Source organism: Hippocampus zosterae, chromosome 9, assembly GCF_025434085.1.
Source record: "Hippocampus zosterae strain Florida chromosome 9, ASM2543408v3, whole genome shotgun sequence".
Taxonomy (NCBI): Eukaryota; Metazoa; Chordata; class Actinopteri; order Syngnathiformes; family Syngnathidae; genus Hippocampus; species Hippocampus zosterae.
This window is the reverse complement of record NC_067459.1, coordinates 3,587,269-3,610,899: the sequence shown is the minus strand read 5'-3', so window position 1 is coordinate 3,610,899 and position 23,631 is coordinate 3,587,269. Positions and strand designations below refer to the sequence as shown.

Below are 23,631 nucleotides of genomic sequence, written 5' to 3'. Positions count from 1 at the left end.
CCAATGGCAATCAGTACAAAATATCAACAACCCATCCACCCCTTGAAAAATAAACACGTCATAAGTCTTCCATCGCTCTCCCCCTCTCATGCCCCACGTTGACAACTCCTACATCTAACTCAGGTCGGTCCCGGACCCGTGAAATGTTTTGCAGACACCGATCACACAAAAAAATTTGAAACAAACACACCAAGCTGAGCTCATCCTCAATATCATCAACAGCTTTTTCTCATCTTCAATCTCACCTCTCTATCAACAATGCAGGCTGAAGCTCACAAGTAGCATTGACACAATCCTCATTCCATTGTTTCCTTCCATCTGGAAACCTGCGTCCACATCGTTGGTTCTGATTCCACTTCATTGTCACGTTCTGCCCGAAGCGATAACGATCGCTCCGAGCAGAACAAGGAACTAAAGGGTTGGATCCCCGGAAAAACAGACAACGAAAGAATCTTGTCAAAGAAAAGAGTGTCTTTAATGACAAAAACAGAAAGAGCCCGGGAAAAAATGGTAACACAAAACGCTGGTCAAATAAGGACCAGGAATAACAAAGAAGGAAACTACAACTGAAAACGCTCGCGGAAAACAAGACGACGCGAGGGGGGCCTGAATTGGCGGAAATACAATTAATACAAAATCTAGAAGCGAAACGCGAATAACAAGAGTAATCGGCCGTAAGGCAAAAAGGCAACAGGTCGAACGTCAAATAGCGAAATCGAGCGCGAGAGCAATATGGCACGGCGTGGAATTCTCCGTCAGTGAGATGACTGCCGGAGTCTCTAAATAAAGGGGGGTAATCAGCCCGAAATTACGGGCAGGTGTGCCGATGGCGGAGGAGAAAACCCGCCACCTGCTGGCGGACACGCGACGTGACAGTACCCCCCCCTCAATGGACGCCTCCCGGCGGACTACCCGGTTTGGATGGATGTGCAGTGTGGAAGTCGCAAAAGGGACGGATCAAGGATCCAGGAGCGAGGCACCCACTGCCGCTCCTCAGGCCCGTAGCCCTCCCAGTCGACCAGATACTGGAACCCCTTTCCCCTGCGCCGAGAGTCCAGGATGGCACGAACCGTGTACACCGGGTCACCGTCGACGACCCGCGGAGGGGGCGGCGGCGTGGGAGGAGGAGCCAAGTCACTGGAAGACACGGGTTTGAGTAGGGAGACGTGGAAGACGGGGTGAACCTTCATGGTGGGTGGCAGCCGGAGCCTGACTGCAGCTGGACTGATGACGGCCTCGACCTCGAATGGTCCAGTAAATCGGGGTCCCAGTTTCGCAGACGTGCCGGCCAGGCGAAGATCCCTCGTTGCCAACCACACCTTCTGTCCCACCACGTATGAAGGAGCCGGGCGCCGGCGACGATCCGCGATCCGCTGGTTCCTGGCCGCCGTGCGGGACAACGCAGCCCGGGCCTCCTTCCACACGCAATGGGCCCGCTTGAGGTGGTGCTGCACAGAGGGGACCTCCACCTGCCCCTCCTGGGACGGGAACAGCGGCGGCTGGTACCCGTAGGCGGCCATGAAGGGGGACCTACCAGTGGCAGAAGAGACGAGGGTGTTGTGCGCGTACTCCACCCAGGGTAAGTGGTCGACCCAGGATGAGGGACGTTGAAGGCACACACAGCGGAGGGCCGCCCCCAGATCCTGGTTGGCACGCTCGGCTTGTCCATTGGACTGGGGGTGGTACCCCGAGGTCAGACTGGCCGTGGCCCCGAGGGACCGGCAGACCCCGCTTACAGACGCGGGATACGAACTGGGGCCCCCGGTCCGAGACAATGTCCAGTGGAATGCCGTGGAGACGGAAGACGTGTTCGACGAGGAGGTCGGCGGTCTCCAGCGCCGACGGCAACCTGGACAAACGCACAAAATGAGCCGCCTTGGAGAAGCGGTCCACGATCGTGAGCACGACAGTTCGACCCCGGGAAGGCGGGAGACCCGTGACGAAGTCCAGGGCGATGTGGCACCACGGGCGAGGAGGAATGGGCAACGGCTGGAGCAGTCCCGCCGGAGGTTGATGGGACGACTTGCCGCAGGCGCAGGAGGTGCAGGCCTTGATGAACACCGTCACGTCGCTGCGGAGCTCCGGCCACCAGAAACGCTGGGCGACGAGTTGCACAGTCCGGTTCACCCCGGGATGACACGCCACCTTGGACCCATGTCCCCACTGCAGAACTTCAGATCGTAGGGAAGGAGGTACGAATAGCCTCCCTGCTGGGCACTCCGTCGGCACCTGAACCCCCTCCAGGGCTGCCTGGATCCGCTGCTCAACCTCCCACTGGACGGCCCCCACGATGCACCGGGTCGGGAGGATGGTCTCCGGGGATCGATCCCTCCCCGCAGGCTCGTGGAGACGGGAAAGGGCGTCGGGCTTAGTGTTCTTAGACCCGGGAGAGTAGGTGAGGATGAAGTCGAACCTGGTGAGGAAGAGGGCCGACCGGGCCTGACGGGCGTTTAGTCTTTTGGCGGAGCGGAGGTAGGCGAGGTTCTTATGATCTGTGTAGACCGTAAAAGGTTCCTTTGCCCCCTCGAGCCAGTGCCGCCACTCCTGCAAGGCGGTCACAACTGCCAACAGTTCACGGTTGCCCACGTCGTAATTGGACTCGGCGGCACTGAGTCGACGGGAGAAGAAGGCGCAGGGGTGCAACTTCTGGTCGACCGGAGAGCGCTGGGACAGCACAGCCCCCACCCCCGAATCCGAGGCGTCCACCTCCACGATAAAGGGGAGATCAGGATCAGGGTGCTGTAGTACGGGGGGACTGGTGAACGCCGCCTTCAGGTTTGCGAACGCCGCATCCGCGGTCGGATCCCACTTAAATGGGGTTTTAATGGACGTAAGGCGGGTTAAGGGGAGCACCTTCTGACTGTAACCGCGGATGAAGCGTCGGTAGAAGTTGGCGAACCCCAGAAAGCGCTGCAGTTCCTTGCGATTGTTTGGAACCGGCCAGTTAGTGACTGCACGCGTCTTAATGGGGTCCGCCCTTAACCTGCCCTGTTCAATAATGAACCCTAGGAAGGAGATGACGGGGACATGGAATTCACACTTTTCTGCCTTGACGAAGAGCCGGTTCTCCAGTAGACGTTGTAGCACCAGCCTAACGTGTTGCTGGTGCTCGTGTAATGACCGGGAAAAAATTAAAATATCGTCAAGATAAACGAAACAAAAGATGTTAATCATGTCCCTTAACACGTCATTGATTAGGTTTTGGAAAACGGCAGGAGCGTTGGTCAGCCCAAAAGGCATAACCAAGTATTCAAAATGACCCAGAGGGGTCTTAAAAGCCGTCTTCCACTCGTCACCCTCCCGGATGCGAACCAAGTGGTAAGCGCTGCGTAAGTCTAATTTGGAGAAAATGGTGGCTGACTGTAATGGGGCGAAGGCGGAGTCCAGCAAGGGTAGCGGGTATCTATTCTTAATAGTAATCTCGTTTAATCCCCGATAGTCTACGCAGGGTCGCAGGGTCTTGTCTTTCTTCCCTACGAAGAAAAAGCCCGCCCCTAACGGTGAACGCGATGGTCTAATAAGACCTGCAGCGAGCGAGCTGTTGATGTACTCCGTCAATGCCTCGCGCTCGGGTTGGGACACCTGATACAGCCGCGAGGTCGGCAACGGAGCGCCCGCCTGCAGGTCTATAGCGCAATCGTAGGGGCGGTGTGGAGGCAAAGAGCGGGCACGATCCTCGCTGAACACCTCCTTAAGATCCCGATAGCAATCCGGCACTCCGTCAAGGCAGATCTCCTCGGGGGGTGTGACACGTTCATGCTTCCCGACGGCCGATTGTAGACAGTGCTGGTAACAATACTGGCTCCAGCTGTCTATCGCTGGGCGCGCCCAGGAAATCACGGGATTGTGTGTCTTAAGCCAGGGTAATCCGAGAACGATCGGGGCGTTGCGAGACCGCATCAAGTAAAAACGGCGATGTTCGACATGGTTGCCGGACAGTAGAAGTTTCAACGGCTCCGTCCTATGCGTAACTACCGCCAGGAGGCGCCCATCAAGATCACAAACCCGCTTCCTATCTATCAACTTCTCCACGGGACAACCCAGCTCGGATGCGAGATCGGTGTCCATTATACAGTCATCTGCCCCCGAGTCTACCAGAGCCCGAACCCGCCACGACCGGGACCCCTCAAATATCTCCCCCTCGAGCTCAAGTCTGTTGGGGTGTCCAGGCCGCGAGTCGACTCGCCTCGACTCGAAGGGGGGCGCGCGAGGTCGTGACTCACAGTACTCCTGGTGGGCAGGGGGTGACGACCCCGGATGGCTGGTTGCGGCGTGAGGAGATGGTGGAACGCCGTCAGTCGTCGCTCGATCGCTGAAAAGACGCTTTCTTTCCTCCGCACCAACGTCCTTGCCTCCCAGCTGCATCTGTTCCTCCGTGGGTGTTCGTCGGAACTGGGACCGATCACCTCCACGCTCCCGGCTTCGCTCCCTCAGGCGGTTGTCCAAGAGGAGGGAGAGGTCGATTAACTCCTCCAGGTCGGTGCTGTGGTCGCGGGTCGCCAGCTCGTCTTTGAGTTGAGGGTTTAGTCCGCGGCGAAACAGACCACACAACGCCCGATCACCATATCCACTCTGGGCGGCCAGGATCCGGAACTCGATGGAGTAGTCTGCTACCGATCGCTCTCCCTGGTGGAGGGCGAGTAACCGGCCCTCTGCCTCTCTGCCCCACACGGGATGGTGGAACACCCGGCGGAACGCTGCCACGAAATCAGGGAACGAAGTACGGAGATTCGGCTTAGCGTCACTGGTCGCAATCGCCCACGACGCCGCCGGACCTGTCAACAGACTCATGACAAATGCCACCTTGGCGGCGTCATTAGCATAGGCAGACGGCTGTTGGTCAAATATGAGAGAGCACTGGTGGAGGAAGTGTCCACACTGCCCGTGCTCGCCCCCGTAGCGAGGGGTGTGTGGAAGCGATGGCTCCCTCGTCATAATGGGATATGAGGAGGGCGCTTCAGGAATGATAGAACGAACCCCGGGGGGAGATGGTCCCCGCTCCTCCACCCGGACCAACCGAGGTTCTAAATCATAGTACTGATGAGCCAGCATGGAGACCGTGCCGCGGAGTTCCTTAATGGCTTGGCCCTGCTGACTCATCTGTTGCTCTTGTCGGGAAAGAGCGGACAAAATGTTTTCGAAGTCTGCGGGATCCATGGTGGCCGGAGAATTCTGTCACGTTCTGCCCGAAGCGATAACGATCGCTCCGAGCAGAACAAGGAACTAAAGGGTTGGATCCCCGGAAAAACAGACAACGAAAGAATCTTGTCAAAGAAAAGAGTGTCTTTAATGACAAAAACAGAAAGAGCCCGACAGGGAAAAAACGGTAACACAAAACGCTGGTCAAATAAGGACCAGGAATAACAAAGAAGGAAACTACAACTGAAAACGCTCGCGGAAAACAAGACGACGCGAGGGGGGCCTGAATTGGCGGAAATACAATTAATACAAAATCTAGAAGCGAAACGCGAATAACAAGAGTAATCGGCCGTAAGGCAAAAAGGCAACAGGTCGAACGTCAAATAGCGAAATCGAGCGCGAGAGCAATATGGCACGGCGTGGAATTCTCCGGCAGTGAGATGACTGCCGGAGTCTCTAAATAAAGGGGGGTAATCAGCCCGAAATTACGGGCAGGTGTGCCGATGGCGGAGGAGAAAACCCGCCACCTGCTGGCGGACACGCGACGTGACATTCATTAAAAGACAACAATTTATCCACATACACAAGTGGACCTCCTCCACTGCTCCTCTTTCCCAAGGTGTCCCCCCAAGGTTTGGTGCTTGGTCCTCTCCTTTTCATCCTCTCTGGTAAGGTTAATCGCCAAGACGGCCTGAACTTCCATTGTTAAGATGACAACATTCAGATTCACATCGCCGCCAAATCTATCACCATAGCAACCTGCTCCACACTGACAAATTGCCCCATCCATTCACCCATTTTTTTCCCGCTTATCATCACACAGAGACGAACAACCATCCGTGCTCACACTCACACCAAGGGACAGTTTTGAGTGTATAGTCAGCCTGCCATGCATGTTTTTGGAATGTGGGAGGAAACCGGAGTACCCGGAGAAAAGCCACACATCCATAGGGAGATCATGCAAACTCCACACGGAACCGGAATCAAACCCTGCACCGCCGCACTGTGAGGCTGACGCGCGAACCAGTTGACCACCGGGCCGCCACAAATGGCCATGGTGAGATAAAATCCTGGATGGAAAGAAACTTCATACAGCTCAACATAATCATCATCAGCCCAGAATCCCTCACCAGGTCCACTTACAACTTCTTGTCTGTCTCTAAGTCACTCTAACCCCAACCCCATACATTTCACTGTGTTGGTGTCAACCTCACAGTGCAGAGGTACTGGGTTTGATTCCATGTTCTCCCCGGGCCTGCGTGGGTTTTCTCCGGTTTCCTCCCACATTCCAAAAACCTGCATGGCAGGCTGACTGTACACTCCAAATTGTCCCTTGGTGTGAGCGTGAGCGCGGGTGGTTGTTCGTCTCTGTGTGCCCTGTCATTGGCTGGCAACCGGTTCAGGGTGTCCCCTGCCTACTGCCTGAAGACGGCTGGGGTAGGCTCCAGCATCCCCCACGGCCCTTGTGAGGATAAGCGGATCGGAAAATGGATGGATGGAAGGGAAAAAAAACGCTGCGCAGCTCTGCCCTTGCATTACCTCCTCCACTGAGATACTCTCACTTGCCCCACACAACCATTGAATGAAATGTTCTTTCTTCATGACTTATGGTTTTCAAAAGGACATAATTAAATTATTTCAGAAATCTTCCTTTTACACATTTTCTGTCAGTAACTGCAGTTCTGAGACTGTAACATAAAGGCTTTAAATGACTAGTCTGCACACTTGAGTGTGACCATGAGTGACAGTCGTGGTTAAATAATCTTTTCATGATGAGACACATGAAAACAGTTAAAAATACTATTCAATGCATATTGCTGAAGGATACATGACTACAAAGTTTGCAAAAAATGTGCACATATCTCAATCAAAGGTTTTATAGCACTTGATTGTCTGAGGGAGTTACGTTTGCGGGTTTCTGTAGCTCAGTGTTGATTAAATTGTTCACTTGGCATGGCTGAGGGCCTGGTCGTTCATGACCGGATCTAGAAGGCGAAACATCCCGGACCGTCAAGTGGTATGGCTTCATCGCCCACTTGTTTGTTGGAATTCCTTTCGCCTATGACAACTTAAGCACTCCCTCGTCACGCTCCTGCCACACACAAACATCAGACACCCCTCACCCGCTGTGAGCAAAGTACAGTGGTGGCGACGACAACAATCTCAAATCCTTCAATCTGTAGTTCAATCTGACCCCTGCCCTCACCCCACTCCACCGCAGCCATTCAGCAGTTGGTGAGCCCAACGAGACGGGAGGAGCAGCTGCGATTCAAAAGCGGTTTAAAGTTCGTCACACAGAAGTGCAATTTCGCCACGCTTGTGAAGCCGATAACCATCCAAGGTCAACGGAAATACTTCAAATCAATCAATGAGCCGTTCTCCTAATCCCCTCCGGGCAAAGGCAGATTAAGTATATAATTGACCTGTGTAATCCCTGTATCTGCAATTTAAACCATGGCTTGGAAAGATGGGGGCGGGGGTGGTTTTAAGACGCTCAAGTTGTACAGCGCCAGCTCAGCCCTCCTTCTCCTTAACCTCATTTCCCCTCTTTCTCCTAACCTGGCTGCTATGTTGCTTGGCTCTGCCGGGCGCAAATGGCATGTGGCAGCAAAGTGTGGCATATCAGTGCCGGTCTGGATTTGTCTCAAGCTAAAGACGTGGCTTTTTTTAATCAATGATCTCTGGCTGTCTTGGGCTAAGTCCCCTCTACAGTGTCATTTAAGCACATCTGTTTTAATCTGGGGCCCTTAGCCACTCTTTCAAGAACTAAACCAAGGAGGGGAGGGGGCAAAAGGACCAAATTAATTTTTCTCTATTATTTGAACACATAAACACACACAGAGCATATATTCACTGCACTCTGTGTGTAAGTAGGCCAAGTTAGACTTAACATACACAAATAAGCAATCTTGATTCATTTTTAGGGTCCAAAAGATGTGAAACATTTTCTGGTTGATTTTGAGAAGTTCAGCAAAGAGCACCTTAATGTACAAATTACTGATTCATTCCTGTGAAATACTGGACATTCAAATATGTTTTGATCAATACCCATCAATTCATGACGTTCAAATTAGAAAGTTTCAAGAATTTAAACGGCTCTTTTTGGCTTCTTCTCATCAATTTCACATCGCGTGATAAAATATGAATGCAATGGGTTGCGTTCGAAGGAAATAAAATTATAATTCAAATATGTGGGATGAACATGGAAGGAAATGACTGCTCAAAGCTGCATTTCGATGACAGCAACACCTCAAAGTGGACTCAATATGAAAATTGAGTCTTCAGTGAATTTAAGCATTTCTTTATTTTTATTATTATTTTTGCCCAAATACTCATCATAACCCAACGTAGCCAGACGTTGACAAGTAAAAATCCCAAAAGTTGTTTTCCTTCAAAGGATTAACCATTCAAGTGTAATCATTGTGCCACACCTGCCTTTAGTGGATTTTCACCAAAGCAATGTAATGCTCAAGCGCTCATGATTGGATTGCTTTTGGTCAGGGTAAAATAGTAAACGGAAACAAAACCTGTACATCTTATTTTAACACAGCAGTAGATCATGCGGAGAAATGGGTCAAATATCAGTTACACGTTTTGCACCAATAAATCATAACCTCTCGTCTATGACAGATTATAAAATGTTACCACTTGTTAACAGAGTTAATCTCAGATTATGTTTAATTTCTTAAGACATTTTTGGTTGTTTAACCTTGCCAGTATTAGGCCACATATGGGCCTGTCTACTATCACAGTATACAGTACATGAAATTATGAGTGCTGACATATATTCTGTAATTAAGAGGCCACAGTGAAATAATCTTCTTACTGGAATTACAAGGTCAAGTGCATGACATAATCTCAATTAAAATGAAACGCAATCTAATTTTGTTCAGGAGGAAAACTCAGCCAAATGTTGAGTGAAGCCAAATTAATTCCCAGGCCAATTGTTTTCAATAGTATTGCTTCCTTTTCAACAAGATACGGTCGGACCAAGAAAAGCGAAACAGCCGATGAATCGTCATCCGTAGATTAAAGATGGTGGTACCTGTAGCTATTCCACATTTGGTTGTTCCAGACATGATGTGTTGATATGATTTGAAATGGAATCTCTTTACAATTAATCAGAGAGATTGTGGTACTTGACAAGAATTCTCATTTAATTCTAGTCTTAAACTAAGGCCTTTTGAAAAGATTTTAAGGTAATAATCTTGTCAGACGACAAAAAAAAAAAAAAAAAAACAAAGAACATGCCAGATCACAAAAACAAGATAAAATGTGTTTCAGTACTGTGAAACAGTAAAGTGTGCAGTTAAATTAAAATCAAAATCTCTAAGGATTTATAAAACTGATGATAAATGTCTATTTTGTTCACAAGTTGGCGAGGAAACAATTTGTTGACAGATATTTTCTTTCTTGGCTCACATAGCACCCACTCATCATGATGATGATGACACAAATGTGCAACTGGAATATGAATAAAGTGAGGGTAAATGTGTTTGATCATGGGTATCAAAATTAATTTTACTATGCGATGTACACACAACGGTAGCTATTTTGAAACTCACTTTTAGCTCATGAAAACAAAACTTTTGCAAAATCCATTCATTCACAGCGGTTTTTGCCTCACCTGATGTCCGTCGTGATAACACCACAGGCACATGCATGCATCCGGTAAGCTTGATTAGTGCTCTTGATTGCAAAATAACACATCTAAGACATTGATGTTTTAAGACTCAGGAAGCTTTGTTTTAAGGTTTATGCGCATCGAATAAAAGAAGAACAGAGTGACAAGAAAAGCACAACAGAGCAGCCAGAGACACCTTCATCGGCCTTTGTGATGCCGCGGGCAGACCTAATACAGCTTGACAACAAAGAGAATTCAGACAGAAAACCTCTCGTGAAGGAAAAACAGATACTGGGCAAAGCTACGCGTCAAGAATCAGCAACAAGCAGCACTGAACATCTCTGTCATATACAACAGCGAGGAAGACGGTAGGAGACGGATTGCACTTGAAGGCCTTGACTCAATGAAATGACATAGAGAGATACAGTACATGGAACCATATACCAGTACATCCGTCCATTCAAAGAGACTGACCCATAAAAATACTGATTGAAATATACAGATCACACACATGATCAATGCGGACGACCTAAATATCAAATAATACAAAGTAAAATTGTGCTTCAAAGAAACTCATAGATTTTATCAGTTGCCGTTTTCTACTTGCGTCTGAACAAAATAGTTACAACTCACGTAAACACCCACAAAAAGTTAAAATATGACATTGTATGGTTATAAAAAGTATATATATATATATATACTCTCTCTCTCTCTCGCTCTCTCCATATATATATTCATTCATTCATTCATCGTCCGAGCCGCTTGATCCTCACTAGGGTCGCGGGGGGTGCTGGAGCCTATCCCAGCCGTCTCCGGGCAGTAGGCGGGGGACACCCTGAATCGGTTGCCAGCCAATCACAGGGCACACAGAGACGAACAACCATTCGCACTCACACTTACACCTAGGGACAATTTCGAGTGTTCAATCAGCCTGCCACGCATGTTTTTGGAATGTGGGAGGAAACCGGAGCACCCGGAGAAAACCCACGCAGGCCCGGGGAGAACATGCAAACTCCACACAGGGAGGCCGGAGCTGGAATCGAACCCGTAACCTCTGCACTGTGAAGCCGACGTGCTAACCACTGGACTACCGGGCCGGCCCATATATATACAAAACAATAAGCGCGCTGCATAGGTCCACGCATGCTTGTGTTGCCAGCCACGGCAGCGCGAGACACCAAAAACGGATACTCAAAGAGTTTATGAATGGAAAGTTTACTTTTAAAAAGTTGCCAGATTGCTCCACTGAAAAGACCAAAGTTACCTGTATTATACAGATATATGATGTATGGTATGCCACTGACGCAATTGTTACTTGTTTGGAACTATTTTGTGTGGAAGGTTACAGTGTTCCGTGTCGGTATAAATAGAGCGCGTGGAGCGTCTGACAGTGACGGTGCACTGAGGTGGTGACATGACAACAAAAGTTCAGCGGTAGCGACCTAGCGAAAATAAAACATCTCCAGTGTTGTCATCGAACCAAGTGTAGTCATCCAAAATGATGTCGACACAAAACCACAGTGTTAGTGGTGCACTGTTTCCCCCTCCTGAGACGTCGGATGGTGGACCAGAATTTCCTCGAAGCCGTCTGGAAGCCGTCTGGAAGTCGGCTTCCACGGCCTCCCGAACTCTTCCCACGCTTGGGTTTTTGCCTCAGCGACCACCGAAGCTGCATTCTGCTTGGCCAATCGATACCCATCAGCTGCCTCTGGGGTCCCACAGGCCATAACGGCCCGATAGGACTCCTTCTTCAGCTTGACGGCATCCCTTACTGCTGGTGTCCACCAGCGAGTACGGGGGTTGCCGCCACGAGAGGCACCAACCACCTTACGGCCACAACTCAGATTGGCCGCCTCACCAATAGAGGCACGGAACATGGTCCACTCTGACTCAATTACCCCGCCTCCCCCGGAACATGGGAAAAGCTCTCAACAAAACCTCACAATACGTTTGGGTCTGCCAGGTTGGACCAGCATCTTCCCCACCATCGGAGCCTCCTCACCACCAGATGGTGATCAGTTGACAGTCTGCCCCTCTCTTCACCTGAGTGTCCAAAACATGCGGCCGCAAATCGGATGATACAACAACAAATTCAATCATCGGACTGTCCTGCTGCCAAGGGCACATATGGACACCCTTATGTTTGAACAAAGTGTTCGTTATGGATAATCCGTGACAAGCACAGAAGTTCAATAACAAAACACCACTCGAGTTCTGATCGGGGGGCCGTTCCTCCCAATCATGGCCCTCCAGGTCTCACTGTCATTGCCCACGTGAGCTTTGAAGTCCCCCAGCAGAACAAGGGAGTCCCCAGCAGGAGCACTCTCCAGCACACCCTCCAAGGATGCGTATGCACAAACAACAGTCAGGACCCTCCCCCCCAAACCTGAAGGCGGAGGGAGGCAACCCTCTCGTCTACCGGTGTGAACACCAATGTACAGGCACTGAGCCGGGGGGCAATGAGTATCCCCACACCTCCTCTGCGCCTCTCACCGTGGGCAACTCCAGAGTGGAATAGAGTCCAACCCCTCTCGAGAGAACTGGTACCAGAACCCAGGCTATGTGTGGACGCAAGTCCGACTATATCCAGTCAGAACTTTTCTACCTCGCACACCAGCTCGGGCTCCTTCCCTGTAAGAGAGGTGACATTCCATGTCCCTAGAGCTAGCTTCTGCAGCCAAGGATCGGACCGCCAGGGTCCCCGCCTTTGGCTGCCGCCCAGCTCACACTGCACTGACCCCTTTGGCCCCTCCCATGGGTGGTGATCCCATGAGAAGACATTGCCTCTTCGGGCTGAGCCCGGCTGGGCCCCATGGGTGCAGGCTCGGCCACCAGGCGCTCGCCAACAAGCCCCACCCTCCAGAGGGGGGCCCCGGTGACCCACGTCCGGGCAAGGGAAACTGGGTTCCATTTATTTTGATCATCATAAGGGGTTTTATGAAAGAAACACAATATGACACCGAATTCAACAGTCCCTGATGTTAAATGTTCATAATCAGTTCTTTTTGTTAGTTTGTTTGGTTTTTTTTTTTTGCAAGTTCAAGTTTCATTTCAAAGGATTCTAATAAATTTGCTGCTAATCAGAGACCGAAGCCGCAGTTTCATTTTGACAATGTTGACAGAGGTGGCTTTATTTAACAATGTTTTGCTTATTTAAACAGCAGAAGGGCAAACATTACAAGAACAACAAAAAGTTGAATCAATAGACACACTGCACTAGATTTGCTTTTATGCTAATTAGGATGAACCGAAAAACAGTCTGAGCTCTGGATAATGCAAGTTCCAAAATACCCAAGAAGACATAAACACACTGATAACTTAGTCAAAAACAGTTTCATTTGGCAATGATTCAATTGTGACTTAAATAATCTTTGCTGAAGTAAACATGTTTGTGTGATCCTGTTTAATTTGATGTCAAAGAATGGTTCTACTGAGAGATTAAGCCCCTCCTCCATGAGCGCGCATACACATGCGCACACACACACACACACACACACACACACACACACACACACACACACACACACACACACACACACAAACACACGCACACACACACACACACACACACACACACACACAGGCACACAAATCATCTGTGTTTCAGTTTACCAGTAAAATAACTCGGCGATAAAACGTGCTTGAATGCCAAACACAGTTGCTCTCGAATTTGTACAGATGTAATGGTATTTTATGCAGATGTGGCAATCTTTTAAAAAGAGAGAGGGACATCGGTTTTTGCACACGTATTATTGTATTCGTGTCATTCGAAATTGTTGTTCAGCAAAGAGATTTTTGGTCCATTTTTTCCAACTGATTTTATTGTGCCGATACTGAAAAACAATCTATAGTACGTATACTGTAGTTAATTTATACCTGCCTGAAAAACCTACCCTCCCTGCACAAAAAGACGACGACAAAGTGAGGAATAAATGGGACCAAGATCAATAAAAAAAGGCCCTCAGATTAGGCACGGAGAGCTACAACTCATCCAGATGCAGGGATTATTTCAATACATTTAGTGGGGGAGCAATCCTTCATTTGGAGACAGTGCATGCTGTTTTGATGTTACTTGAAACCGGCTTATGTATTTAAAGCAGACAGTGTCATGTGGCTCAGTTGCAAGTTGATTAAAGCATGAGTGGTTTACTTTTTTTTCTTTTCCAACAGAAAGAAAGACGATCATGTGTTTGTGCGGTCAACTTCTCAAAATAACTGGACGATTGGATGCAGTTTGGGCAGCAGCTCGATATGGAGGAGTTAAGTAGTGAATGGAAAATTGTTTACTTACATCAAACAATCTTTCGATGTACATTTCCTCATTCACTTTCTCTCGCAACATGTCCTGGGAGTGTCGAACAAAAGTCACATAACCATCAGCCACATCCATTCCTGGCTTCTGAAAGAAGATGTAAGAACAGGTATGGCTAAAGAGAGAGAAAGAAACCCACCCAAGTTTGGTGCAGGTTGGTATGTAACGCTACTTATTTCATTTAATTGTTGAGGTTCAATTTAGAAAGAAAAAAAAAACAATCAGCACAAAGGTAATGAATGGACAACAATGCCAAAGGGCACACGGGAACATCTGGCACAAAGTCTTATCAGCCTATATGGCTCAATACGTTTAGAATGAGACCATGTCATAAAAGTTGCATTAGATGGCAGAAGGTAGAATAAACCTCTGTAATCCACCTGTTGCTATTCATACACCAAAAGAAGCTACGGCTTTGTGTTGAGTACACCAACTTTGTGTTCCATTCAACAGGCTCAGATTTTACACAGAGTAAGATGAGCTGTGAGTACATTGAGACAGGTTCGAGATTTTTTCTGTGTCAAATTCATGTCTTGGCTCAATGAAGGTTGGGAAGCACTAGTCTAGTGGTTAGAACTCCTGTCTTGCCTGTGCTTAACTCCCAGTATGGGTACCTTGTCAGAGATTTGAGACAGTAGATTAAATTCAATTATTACGGTGAAATTAAAATCCTGCTGTAATATTAGGATTACTGCAAAAAAAAAAGTTCTTCATTCGGTTCTTGTCAAAGAATGTCGATTGGGCTGCCAAAAAAAAACCCTTGACGGTCTGGCCATGTGAAAAGCGAAATGGGACATGTCACAATTTGATTTGGGAGAGCAGATTGTGAGAGCAGCCGCCATTCTGATCTCTAAAATATTCATTGCCGACAATTCAGGAGCGTCAAACGTCAACACCCATTCAAAAAGCATATTTTGCCTTTTTCGAATCTTTTGGTGTAAAAAGAAAAATGCACCCCAAATGACATTGTTTCAAAACTCCATTAGCACATTTGGAATGATGTTTTGTGATGTAAATGTGTGTCCTTTTTTTCTAAACAGTGAAATGCTAGATTTGTATATGAAGAACATAATTAGCATGCTTGACTGAGAATTGCGACCCCTGCCAGTATAAGCAGTGCCTCTTCACATTTACTGACAAGGCATTAATTTGAAATTTGTCATGTTGCAACAACCGAAGTGTTGGCAGCTAATACAGCTCAAACACACACACGACCAAATGTTCTCCGCCGTCACTGCCACTCAAAGCAATTGGGGATGTGTTGTACAACAAGAGCCCACCATGTATTTTACGCACGGCTGTCAGTGTCAGGCCACATGCATTTGAAATTGGAAACACAAATACAGTACATATCAACACCATCTGGTATAAGGCCACAAATGAAAGTCATTGTCCAATATTTGCAAAGGGACAAGTAACAGACACAACAAACACAAACTCAACGCACCACAGTGGAACAAACTTATCATTTCAAATGCCGTAAATCAATCCCCACAAATCGGACTTTGCTCTATAATTCACAGATTTTGTTTTGTCCAAACCTTTGTCCACTCAAGGCTGCTACTCGAGGTCATACTTTGGACCATATTTAGTGTTTGTACACTATTCATTGAGAAATGTCAAACTGCTTAAAAAATTTAACTTCAATATAGACAGGTGCACCAGTGGCTTTAGGTCCACATTGGACAAAAAATGCCTCCAATGTTGAGAGTTTGAACTGCCTTATTAATGTGTTTTGCTTTATCTGTATTTTTGTGAAACCTTCAAAAACAAAAGGATCAGCCTCGACAAGTGGTGTGTAAAGCAAAGAATAATGACGATTGTCGGGTGTTGAATCAACCACAACTCTTTCTAAGATATTCATAACAGTACAGTTGGGATTGCTTCAAGGCCCCGAGAACAGTGGGAGTTACTGGATGTAAACTAAGCAGACTATGTTTAAAAAAAAAAAGAAAAAAGTAAGCTTCAGCTTCACCTGTGTGATCCTCCCCTGCAGCGTCTGCTTCCTCCCGGTATTATTTTCTGCAAAGGTGCATTGCGGTTGCTTTTATTACATTTGCTAGGCTAATTCTAATTGTCTGCGATTGGCTGGCAACCGGTTCAGGGTGTCCCCCGCCTACTGCCCGAAGACAGCTGGGATAGGCTCCAGCACCCCCCGCGACCCTCGTGAGGATAAAGCGGTTTGGAAAAATGGATGGATGGAAGTTTCAAGCCGTCAATATATTTACTCATAATTACGTTTCATTTGACCAATTAAATTATCGAAAACGGCACAGTGTACCAATGACAATGTCCAAGTCCACCCTCATGCTTAACATTCATCAGATATTTGTAATTGGATTGCACACACATGAGGGAGGAGCAGGCTGCCTAAGCGAGAGAGATTCTGCGTGTGTGGATCAGTGTACCCAGCTGGCTGTGTAAGGAGCAATTGAGAGCCAAAATAAGCATCTTGAATCGAATTTAATGAGGACGGGGAATGAGTGCCATAAATGCAGCAATTTCTGTCGTGCGACCTGCTAAACTCCTTGGCAAATTTGCCTCGTGTAACAGCATGAGAGACGAAGAAAGTTTATTTGACGCTACTGTGTAACTAGCTGAGTTTGGCATTGTTTGGGGGGGAAAAAAACAAAATGGTATTTTTAAGCTGTTTATGGTAAATAAATGTTTTCAAAAACAGAATTATCTGTGTGACCTCTTTCCTTGCAAATATCTCATCTTATAACGTGGAGACTTGAGGTCAATGTCTGTACAAATGTGTTTTATGGATTTACCTGTTGCGGCTTTGAACCGGGTGCATTTCGTGGTCCGAAAACTACAGTCACTCTACATCAATATGACAGTTGAGATGCTTAAAATGTTGCTTTAAGCATATATTTAACATTAACAAACACATTTCAAAACCTGTTTTGAAATGTGAAAAAAATTACCGGTACATGCTGTGGAAACTTTTATTCCCCTTATCTGAATAAAATATAAGTACGTAACAAAGACAAAAAAAAAGGACAATTCATGTTTATTTCAATTTCAATGTTTGTTCCAAAGTGTAAATCAAGACAAAAAGATGTACACAGAACAGTAACTTTCACTTACAGGTACGTCCACGTATTTTGAAGCAGCTTTTACCTTGTCATAAAGGAGAGAGATGATAAACGGATGATAAAACAGTCAGCATTTTCGCTATATCACTTTTCACGTAAAAATGTGTAATAAACGAAACTGTATAACTTGCAGTCGAATGTCTTTTGTCGATGTGGTAACAACATTTAAATATGGTTGTTCAATAGCCTGGCTTAACCACAACGTTTGGTTTTGTTTTTTTAAAATAGCTGTTAGCTAAAGGAAGAAGAATTTCTTTTATGGTCATATGAAATAATTTCTTTGTTAAATTACAATTAAATGACAAAAAATGCTAAATATACTGTATGCCATGACATAAAATGTCACCTTGAGTATAAAAAAAAGGGTTGAACTCTATATAAAATGTATTATTATTATTATTTATAAAAATCATTGTGTTGACATGTCCATGCAAGAAATTACATTATTTTAATTAGATTAAGAGTAAGAGATCACAATATTAAATGCAATCTGCGGTTGGACATCAATTAATTGAAAGTGAGATATCGAAAAATATTAATCGTGGTTCCTTACTGCGGAAAATTCTGAACAGATTGCTACATTCATTGCAGGAAATGGCACATTTGACAAGAATGGTCCATAGAACACTGCCTTTCCTTTTGACAATTGTTCTTAAGTAAGCAATTCTGTAGGTAATTTGAAAGTGTGATTCCACTTACAGTGAGGTATTGTGCCTCTCAAGGATTGATAGATTCGCAGTTTCCGGAGGATGTGTCATACTTATAATCGCTTTACAGTCACAAAATTTGCAACAGGAGGAACCTGCATATCAAACCTGATTCTAAGGTTTAAATAGCGACTTGGCTGTTCTTACATTTGAATGTGACAAGTTATATTAAAACAAGTTTGACAATTGCATGAGAAGAATACAGAATGTTCTTTCCCCCCAGAATTTTTCCATTAAAACCAACTTACTGTGAAGGAAAGGAAAGAGGAGAAGAGCGTTCCTTCATCATATCTCGAGAGTTTTGCCAAGACACTTTCGAGGATAACCACAAACTGAAACAGAGAAGAATTAAACAAGATCGCATCAAACTCCATCTTGATTTACATTATGAATCTTTGTATAATAATGTTACTCATTACATATATGAGGTAAGTCAAACATTGCTTCTTATCTTCCAAAAAATAAAATAAAATGTACATTAAAAAAGCTATATGTTTTGTTGTTATTGTGGGAGCTAATTTATTTATTATTTTAGTGATCTATTCCTGTATCAATGTTTGAATTCAAATCCATACGAGAGTGCATTATTTCTTTATACATTTTTTGTTGTTGTCATGCTTTCATCATGTTTCTACAATTGATGCCTTTATCACCTAACATGGACTTCCCCCCCTGCTTTTTTAAGTTTTTCGAGGGCATGCACAGCGAAAAATGGGGTACCCTAACTCTGACAGGATGTTCAACTGGGTGTGTGGCTTCAATGGTTTGGGAAAGGCTAACCTGCAATGTTTGTGAGCAAAGTTGTTGATGGCACCCATCACTTAGTGAGGAACACGTCAAAAGTTAATTCAAAATATTAGGAGTGAAAGTCCACATTTAAAGGTTGAATATAATCTGTAAATTTGAAGTGAAAATGTATATTATGGCAAAAGACAAGCTATTACCGTTGCGGCGTGTATTCTACCGAGCAGAACAATTGGATAAAGTTAGTACCGATAAAGCAATTGGGCACTTTACCTTTGCTACCAGCAGGGTTGTCATCTCCTTCACCGTTTCCTCGATGAGATTGTCAATTTGGGAATGGTATTGTCTCTACACAAAAAAAAAAAAAAAAAAGAGCGGGAGTGAAAACCGGTTCCAGTCATACTTGTACTGTTTTGATGGTTGTGATGTCACTGGTTTATACATTTTCAACACACAAGAGAAATGGGGATCTCAACCGTCCATTTGTTATCTTCACAGTATGATTACATACCTTACCTTTAATTACCCAGTTAAATTTCAAGGAATCACATCATTATTAGTTCAACTAAAACCATTCAAAAGGCAATTTGCTCATTTCTGTTTCGTCCTCCAAGTCTGCTGTTTGCAAAACATCACTACAGTTGTCAAACAGTTGACATGATACTTTTCGTTGTTACGAAATGGGATTGTTGATTCTAATTATTGTCAATAAATTACTGTAATTATATGTTACACTGCATTTCCGTATGTCACTAACTATTTGGCTGGCAAAGGAGCTTTTCAGTCCGCCACAGAACTGCTGTCATGGAAACTCAAAGGCGGTGTTACCATAATGAATCCCTTTGTTTGCACTTGTGGCACCAGCAGAAAAGCTATGGACCGCGCAATAATGAATTCATTGTCAGGAATGGGAATCAGTCTCAAGATTCTGCGAAGGATGAGATGTCTCACTTCTACCCCATGTATATTCAATAATATCTACACATATGCTCATGAAATCCAAACAATTAAAAAGGAGGAAGACAGACAGGGAAAACTGACGACTAATTATACAATTGGGAAAAGGAAGGTGTGATTACAATTTAAACTGTGGCCACACTTACCCATTCTCGAACAAACTTTGACAAGACAAAGAGAGGGGGGGAAGCAACTGAGAAGCGGAGAGCTGGAGGTGGCACTGCACATGTGAAATGATTTTAACTGTGTAGAGCAAATGAGGAAAACAAGAAACAAAACAAAACAAAAAAACTGCAAATGTGACAAAGAAATATCAGAATTAAACTACGAAAATACATGTTTCTTACCCGACAGATGTGTCATGATGGGTTCATTAATTTAAATGCATTTAATACCATTCCAATAAAAATGAAAATTCTTCCACACTTGAAAAACATCAGCTTTATATTTGCAAGTGTGTGTCACAAGCTGCTCTCATGTCATTTCCGGTTCCAACCTACCTCTTGATCCAGGTCCATCGCACACAGCTTGGCAGACTGAGCCTTGGCATCCACCATGACATTAAACATGGTGCAGATTGACTGCGGCACTCGGAAGTCTGTAGCCCGGCTGCTCCTCTGAAGCTTGGCCTCGAACGCTGCACGTGTTCTTTGGAAAAGACGAGACACATTCAAAGGGCCTCAATAGGAATTTTGCATAACACAAACTAATATCTCTAGTTCATTTCTGGATGATACGATTATGTTTACAAACAATGGTTGATTGAAACTAATACTTAGGAGACTTTGCTCACTATTTTTTGCTAAATTTATCTTATTTTTCACTGACCGCCAAAGCTTCACTTGAGGAACCTCGCTCAGAAATGCACACTTATGCTTTGGACCGATTATAACTTCTAAATGACGTCTATGATCCACTGGAGAAAGGACACTTTGATCCTCTCCTCTTTCATCTAGAACTGCTTCAGACAACAAAGTGTATGCAGAAAATTGGTGAAGATTGAACGACTGTCTGTGTCCTATGTGTTGTCTTGTGTTATTTCTGTTATTTTGACTTCAAAATGGCGCCGCGAGAGTGGCTGCCTTTCCAGCAGCTCCTATATTTTGTTGTTCTACTTCTTACTTTCATAACTTTGCTGCTGTGAATTGTGAATTTCTCCATTGTGAGACTAATAAAGGTTTTCTTCTTCTTCTTCTTCTTAAATCCTTTGCATATAAGAGGTAAGTCCCATTTGAGCATTTTCATGCATCCCGTACACTATCTTCGCATATATTGGTGCACAGGTCAATTGTGAAGTAATTTTAGAAAATCCCAAACGAAATATTTTAATGTCACAAGTAAAATAATTAAACAAAACACAGTCAATAAAGCATGAAAACAATCTTTTCTATTTCATAAATTTGACGAAGTAATCATTTTTCCAAAGTGAGACCACGACGAGCGTCAAATCTGGGTGTGTGACATAATTTCAATACAGCAATAGCGGACAAAAGTGTACAGCAGCAAAAGTGTCTAAAGGCAGTCAAAAAGAGATTCGGAAAGTGATGTTTCAAATGTATCAGGTGATCCAGGTGTTTGAAGAGTTGGAGGAAGAGGAGGTTTTCGACAAGATGTATGTTGGACTATACATATGTAGGACCCCTATGCTCAGGATACGGAAAATATGCTCGAACGGCCCAAAGTGAAGTGGAGACAAGACCCATTTTTAAGAATGGTAAGATATGTAGCAGGGGTGACAAACTAATTTCACATTGTGGGCCACCTACGGCCTCGGTAGACGTCAAGTGGACCGGACCATTAAAATGATACCATACTCTGGTATAAATAACCAAAATATCATGTCTTTCCTTTGTTCCTTTCTTTCATTTGTTTAGGTAGAAAAAGTTGAAATTTAACGGAAATACTGTATCTTTTAGAAAACATGACAAAATGACTTCACTCTGTGTTTCAATTGGCTGTCTTAGTCTGCTGATAGGTTCGAAATCCTGTCTGCTTGAGTATTCCTCGTCAGGCTAATGTTGGCAAAAGCTTGTCGCGTCTCGGGACATACTATTTCAGCCACCTTCATCATGCATCGTTTAACAAAGTCACCATCGGAATACGGCTTTGATGCTAATGCTATTTCACTAGCAATTAGGGAGCTGGCTTTTACTATGTGTTGGGTCTGTCTCAGTGACAGACTGAGACTGCTGTTGTCTTCTTCTCTGATCAAAACAGATTTTCTTGAAAAGGAACAAGAGTAGAATTCACATATAAATAAACTGACACATTTTATGATGTAGGACGAAATTGAGCTTCCCCTCCTTGACAGACCAGCATCCGCCACTGCTGGAATGTGAATAAAATTTCTCAGTAACATTTTTCCAACTTTATCTGCTTGCATTCTGGTTATATTTCCTTTGTACCTTTTGATGCAGGATTCAATCATATCACTTGACATGAGTTTCAGTCTTGTTTCGAGGTGTTTGCCAAACTCTTCCTCTGGCCAGTGCAGATCTCGGATGAAGGTCTGAAGAGCATCCAACTTCCAAAAGAGATCCTCTGATGTCCCTGAGCCATTGCTTTCAAAGCGAGAGGTAAAACGTTTTTCATTTAGGGTTCTGCAATATTGATTATCTCAAACACGAGACGTCTATTTCCAGAGCAAATTCAGAGCACGCACATATTCTCCAAAATCAATTTCTAAATACCAACTAGCTAATAAATACCGTATTTTCCGCACTATAAGGAGCACCTAAAAGCATTTAATTTTCTCTAAAGCTGACAGTGTGCCTTATAATCGCCTTATATATGGATCAATATTCAGATTTCTTGGATGTAGTATTTCAAATGTTCTGTCAAGCGCTTTGTTACAGCTGCACCGGTTGTTGAAGCTCTATACAGTATAAAGAAAGCTGTATTGTATTGTACGGTATTGCCTTTTGCTTAGCTCCATCTCGTGGATGCATAATGCAACCGCAGCCACTATTGCAGCTTCTATTCCCAACTGGTGGACCGCGATCCACGACCGGACCGCCCAACTCCTCTGTCCGGCCCTCGATAAATTGTATAAAATAATAAATTATAAAGTGATTTTTACGTTACACATTTTATATTTTTGGACTATAATCTGCGCATTACCGCGATCGCTTGTTAAAATTATCAGTTTTATTATTTGCGTGCACGAACAGATGTATTGCAGAGGACGCAGCAGCGCGACTGTGTGTGTGTAATGTTTGACGAACTGGATACCCTGGCCGAGCAGGGCATGTCAGCGATAACGATGCACTGATTGGCTCCTCTGAACTTAAGGTGTGCCCATACATAAGCGACACGCATTCAAAATGGATGATTGTGTCAGGAAACAGACGCATGTGCGACGCCACAGTGTGCTCATAGCTTCAGCACAGGAGAGCTGCACACAGACAATTAGACAGGACGAATCACGGGAGGTTTCGATCGTGTGCAGTTTTGCTCCCGTCTACTTTGCAACTGTTTAATAGCAGAACACCGCAACATGATAAATGAACATCCCAATGGCGTCCTCAAATATTTGCATGCCTCAGACATTGCATTCACCTATTGTGGAAGAAAAGCACTGCACATTCCTGTGCTCCCTTGTGTCAGTATTTAAAATGGTTCTTAACTCCTCTTCTGATATATTTTTCAGTGATTTCAGAGGGGATGTGAAAAGGGGAATCGTACAAATGAAAATAATATTTTTGTTTTCATGTTTAGTATTTATTTTGGTAAAATTAGTATTTTGTTTTTGTTAAATGAAGGGAAAAAAGAAAACTACTGTTTAACAAAGTTCAAGTAAAAATGTCTTATTTCCATAAAAGGGCTAATTCTATTATTAAGCAGGCACAACTTAACAAAATAAAAGAGTTCCTCTTTTTCTTTACAACTTTTCTCCGCAGGGTGTCCGGGCTCTCCCTTAGAGATAAGGTGAGGAGCTCGGTCATCCGGGAGGGGCTCAGAGTCAAGCCGCTTCTCCTCCACATCGAGAGGAGCCAGATGAGGTGGCTTGGGCATCTGATTCGGATGCCTCCTGAGCGCCTCCCTGGT

At 45.1% G+C, this 23,631-nt stretch overlaps 1 protein-coding gene across 22 annotated transcripts in view; it reads right to left on the bottom strand.

Moving 5' to 3' along the window:
* The window catches only part of cadpsa (Ca2+-dependent activator protein for secretion a), a 187,171-nt gene that overhangs the window by 27,691 nt on the left and 135,849 nt on the right, over positions 1-23,631 (bottom strand). For 11 of the 22 annotated variants that reach the window (XM_052075012.1, XM_052075014.1, XM_052075018.1 and 8 more), the window contains 7 exons: positions 21,990-22,145; positions 20,085-20,232; positions 19,731-19,745; positions 18,901-18,975; positions 18,132-18,215; positions 17,169-17,201; positions 14,055-14,162 (listed from right to left, as the gene is read on the bottom strand). In XM_052075012.1, coding sequence (XP_051930972.1) covers positions 14,055-14,162; positions 17,169-17,201; positions 18,132-18,215; positions 18,901-18,975; positions 19,731-19,745; positions 20,085-20,232; positions 21,990-22,145 — 619 coding nt within the window. The remainder of the gene's footprint in view (positions 1-14,054; positions 14,163-17,168; positions 17,202-18,131; positions 18,216-18,900; positions 18,976-19,730; positions 19,746-20,084; positions 20,233-21,989; positions 22,146-23,631) is intronic. The other 11 variants (XM_052075013.1, XM_052075021.1, XM_052075025.1 and 8 more) reach the window with 3 other exon arrangements.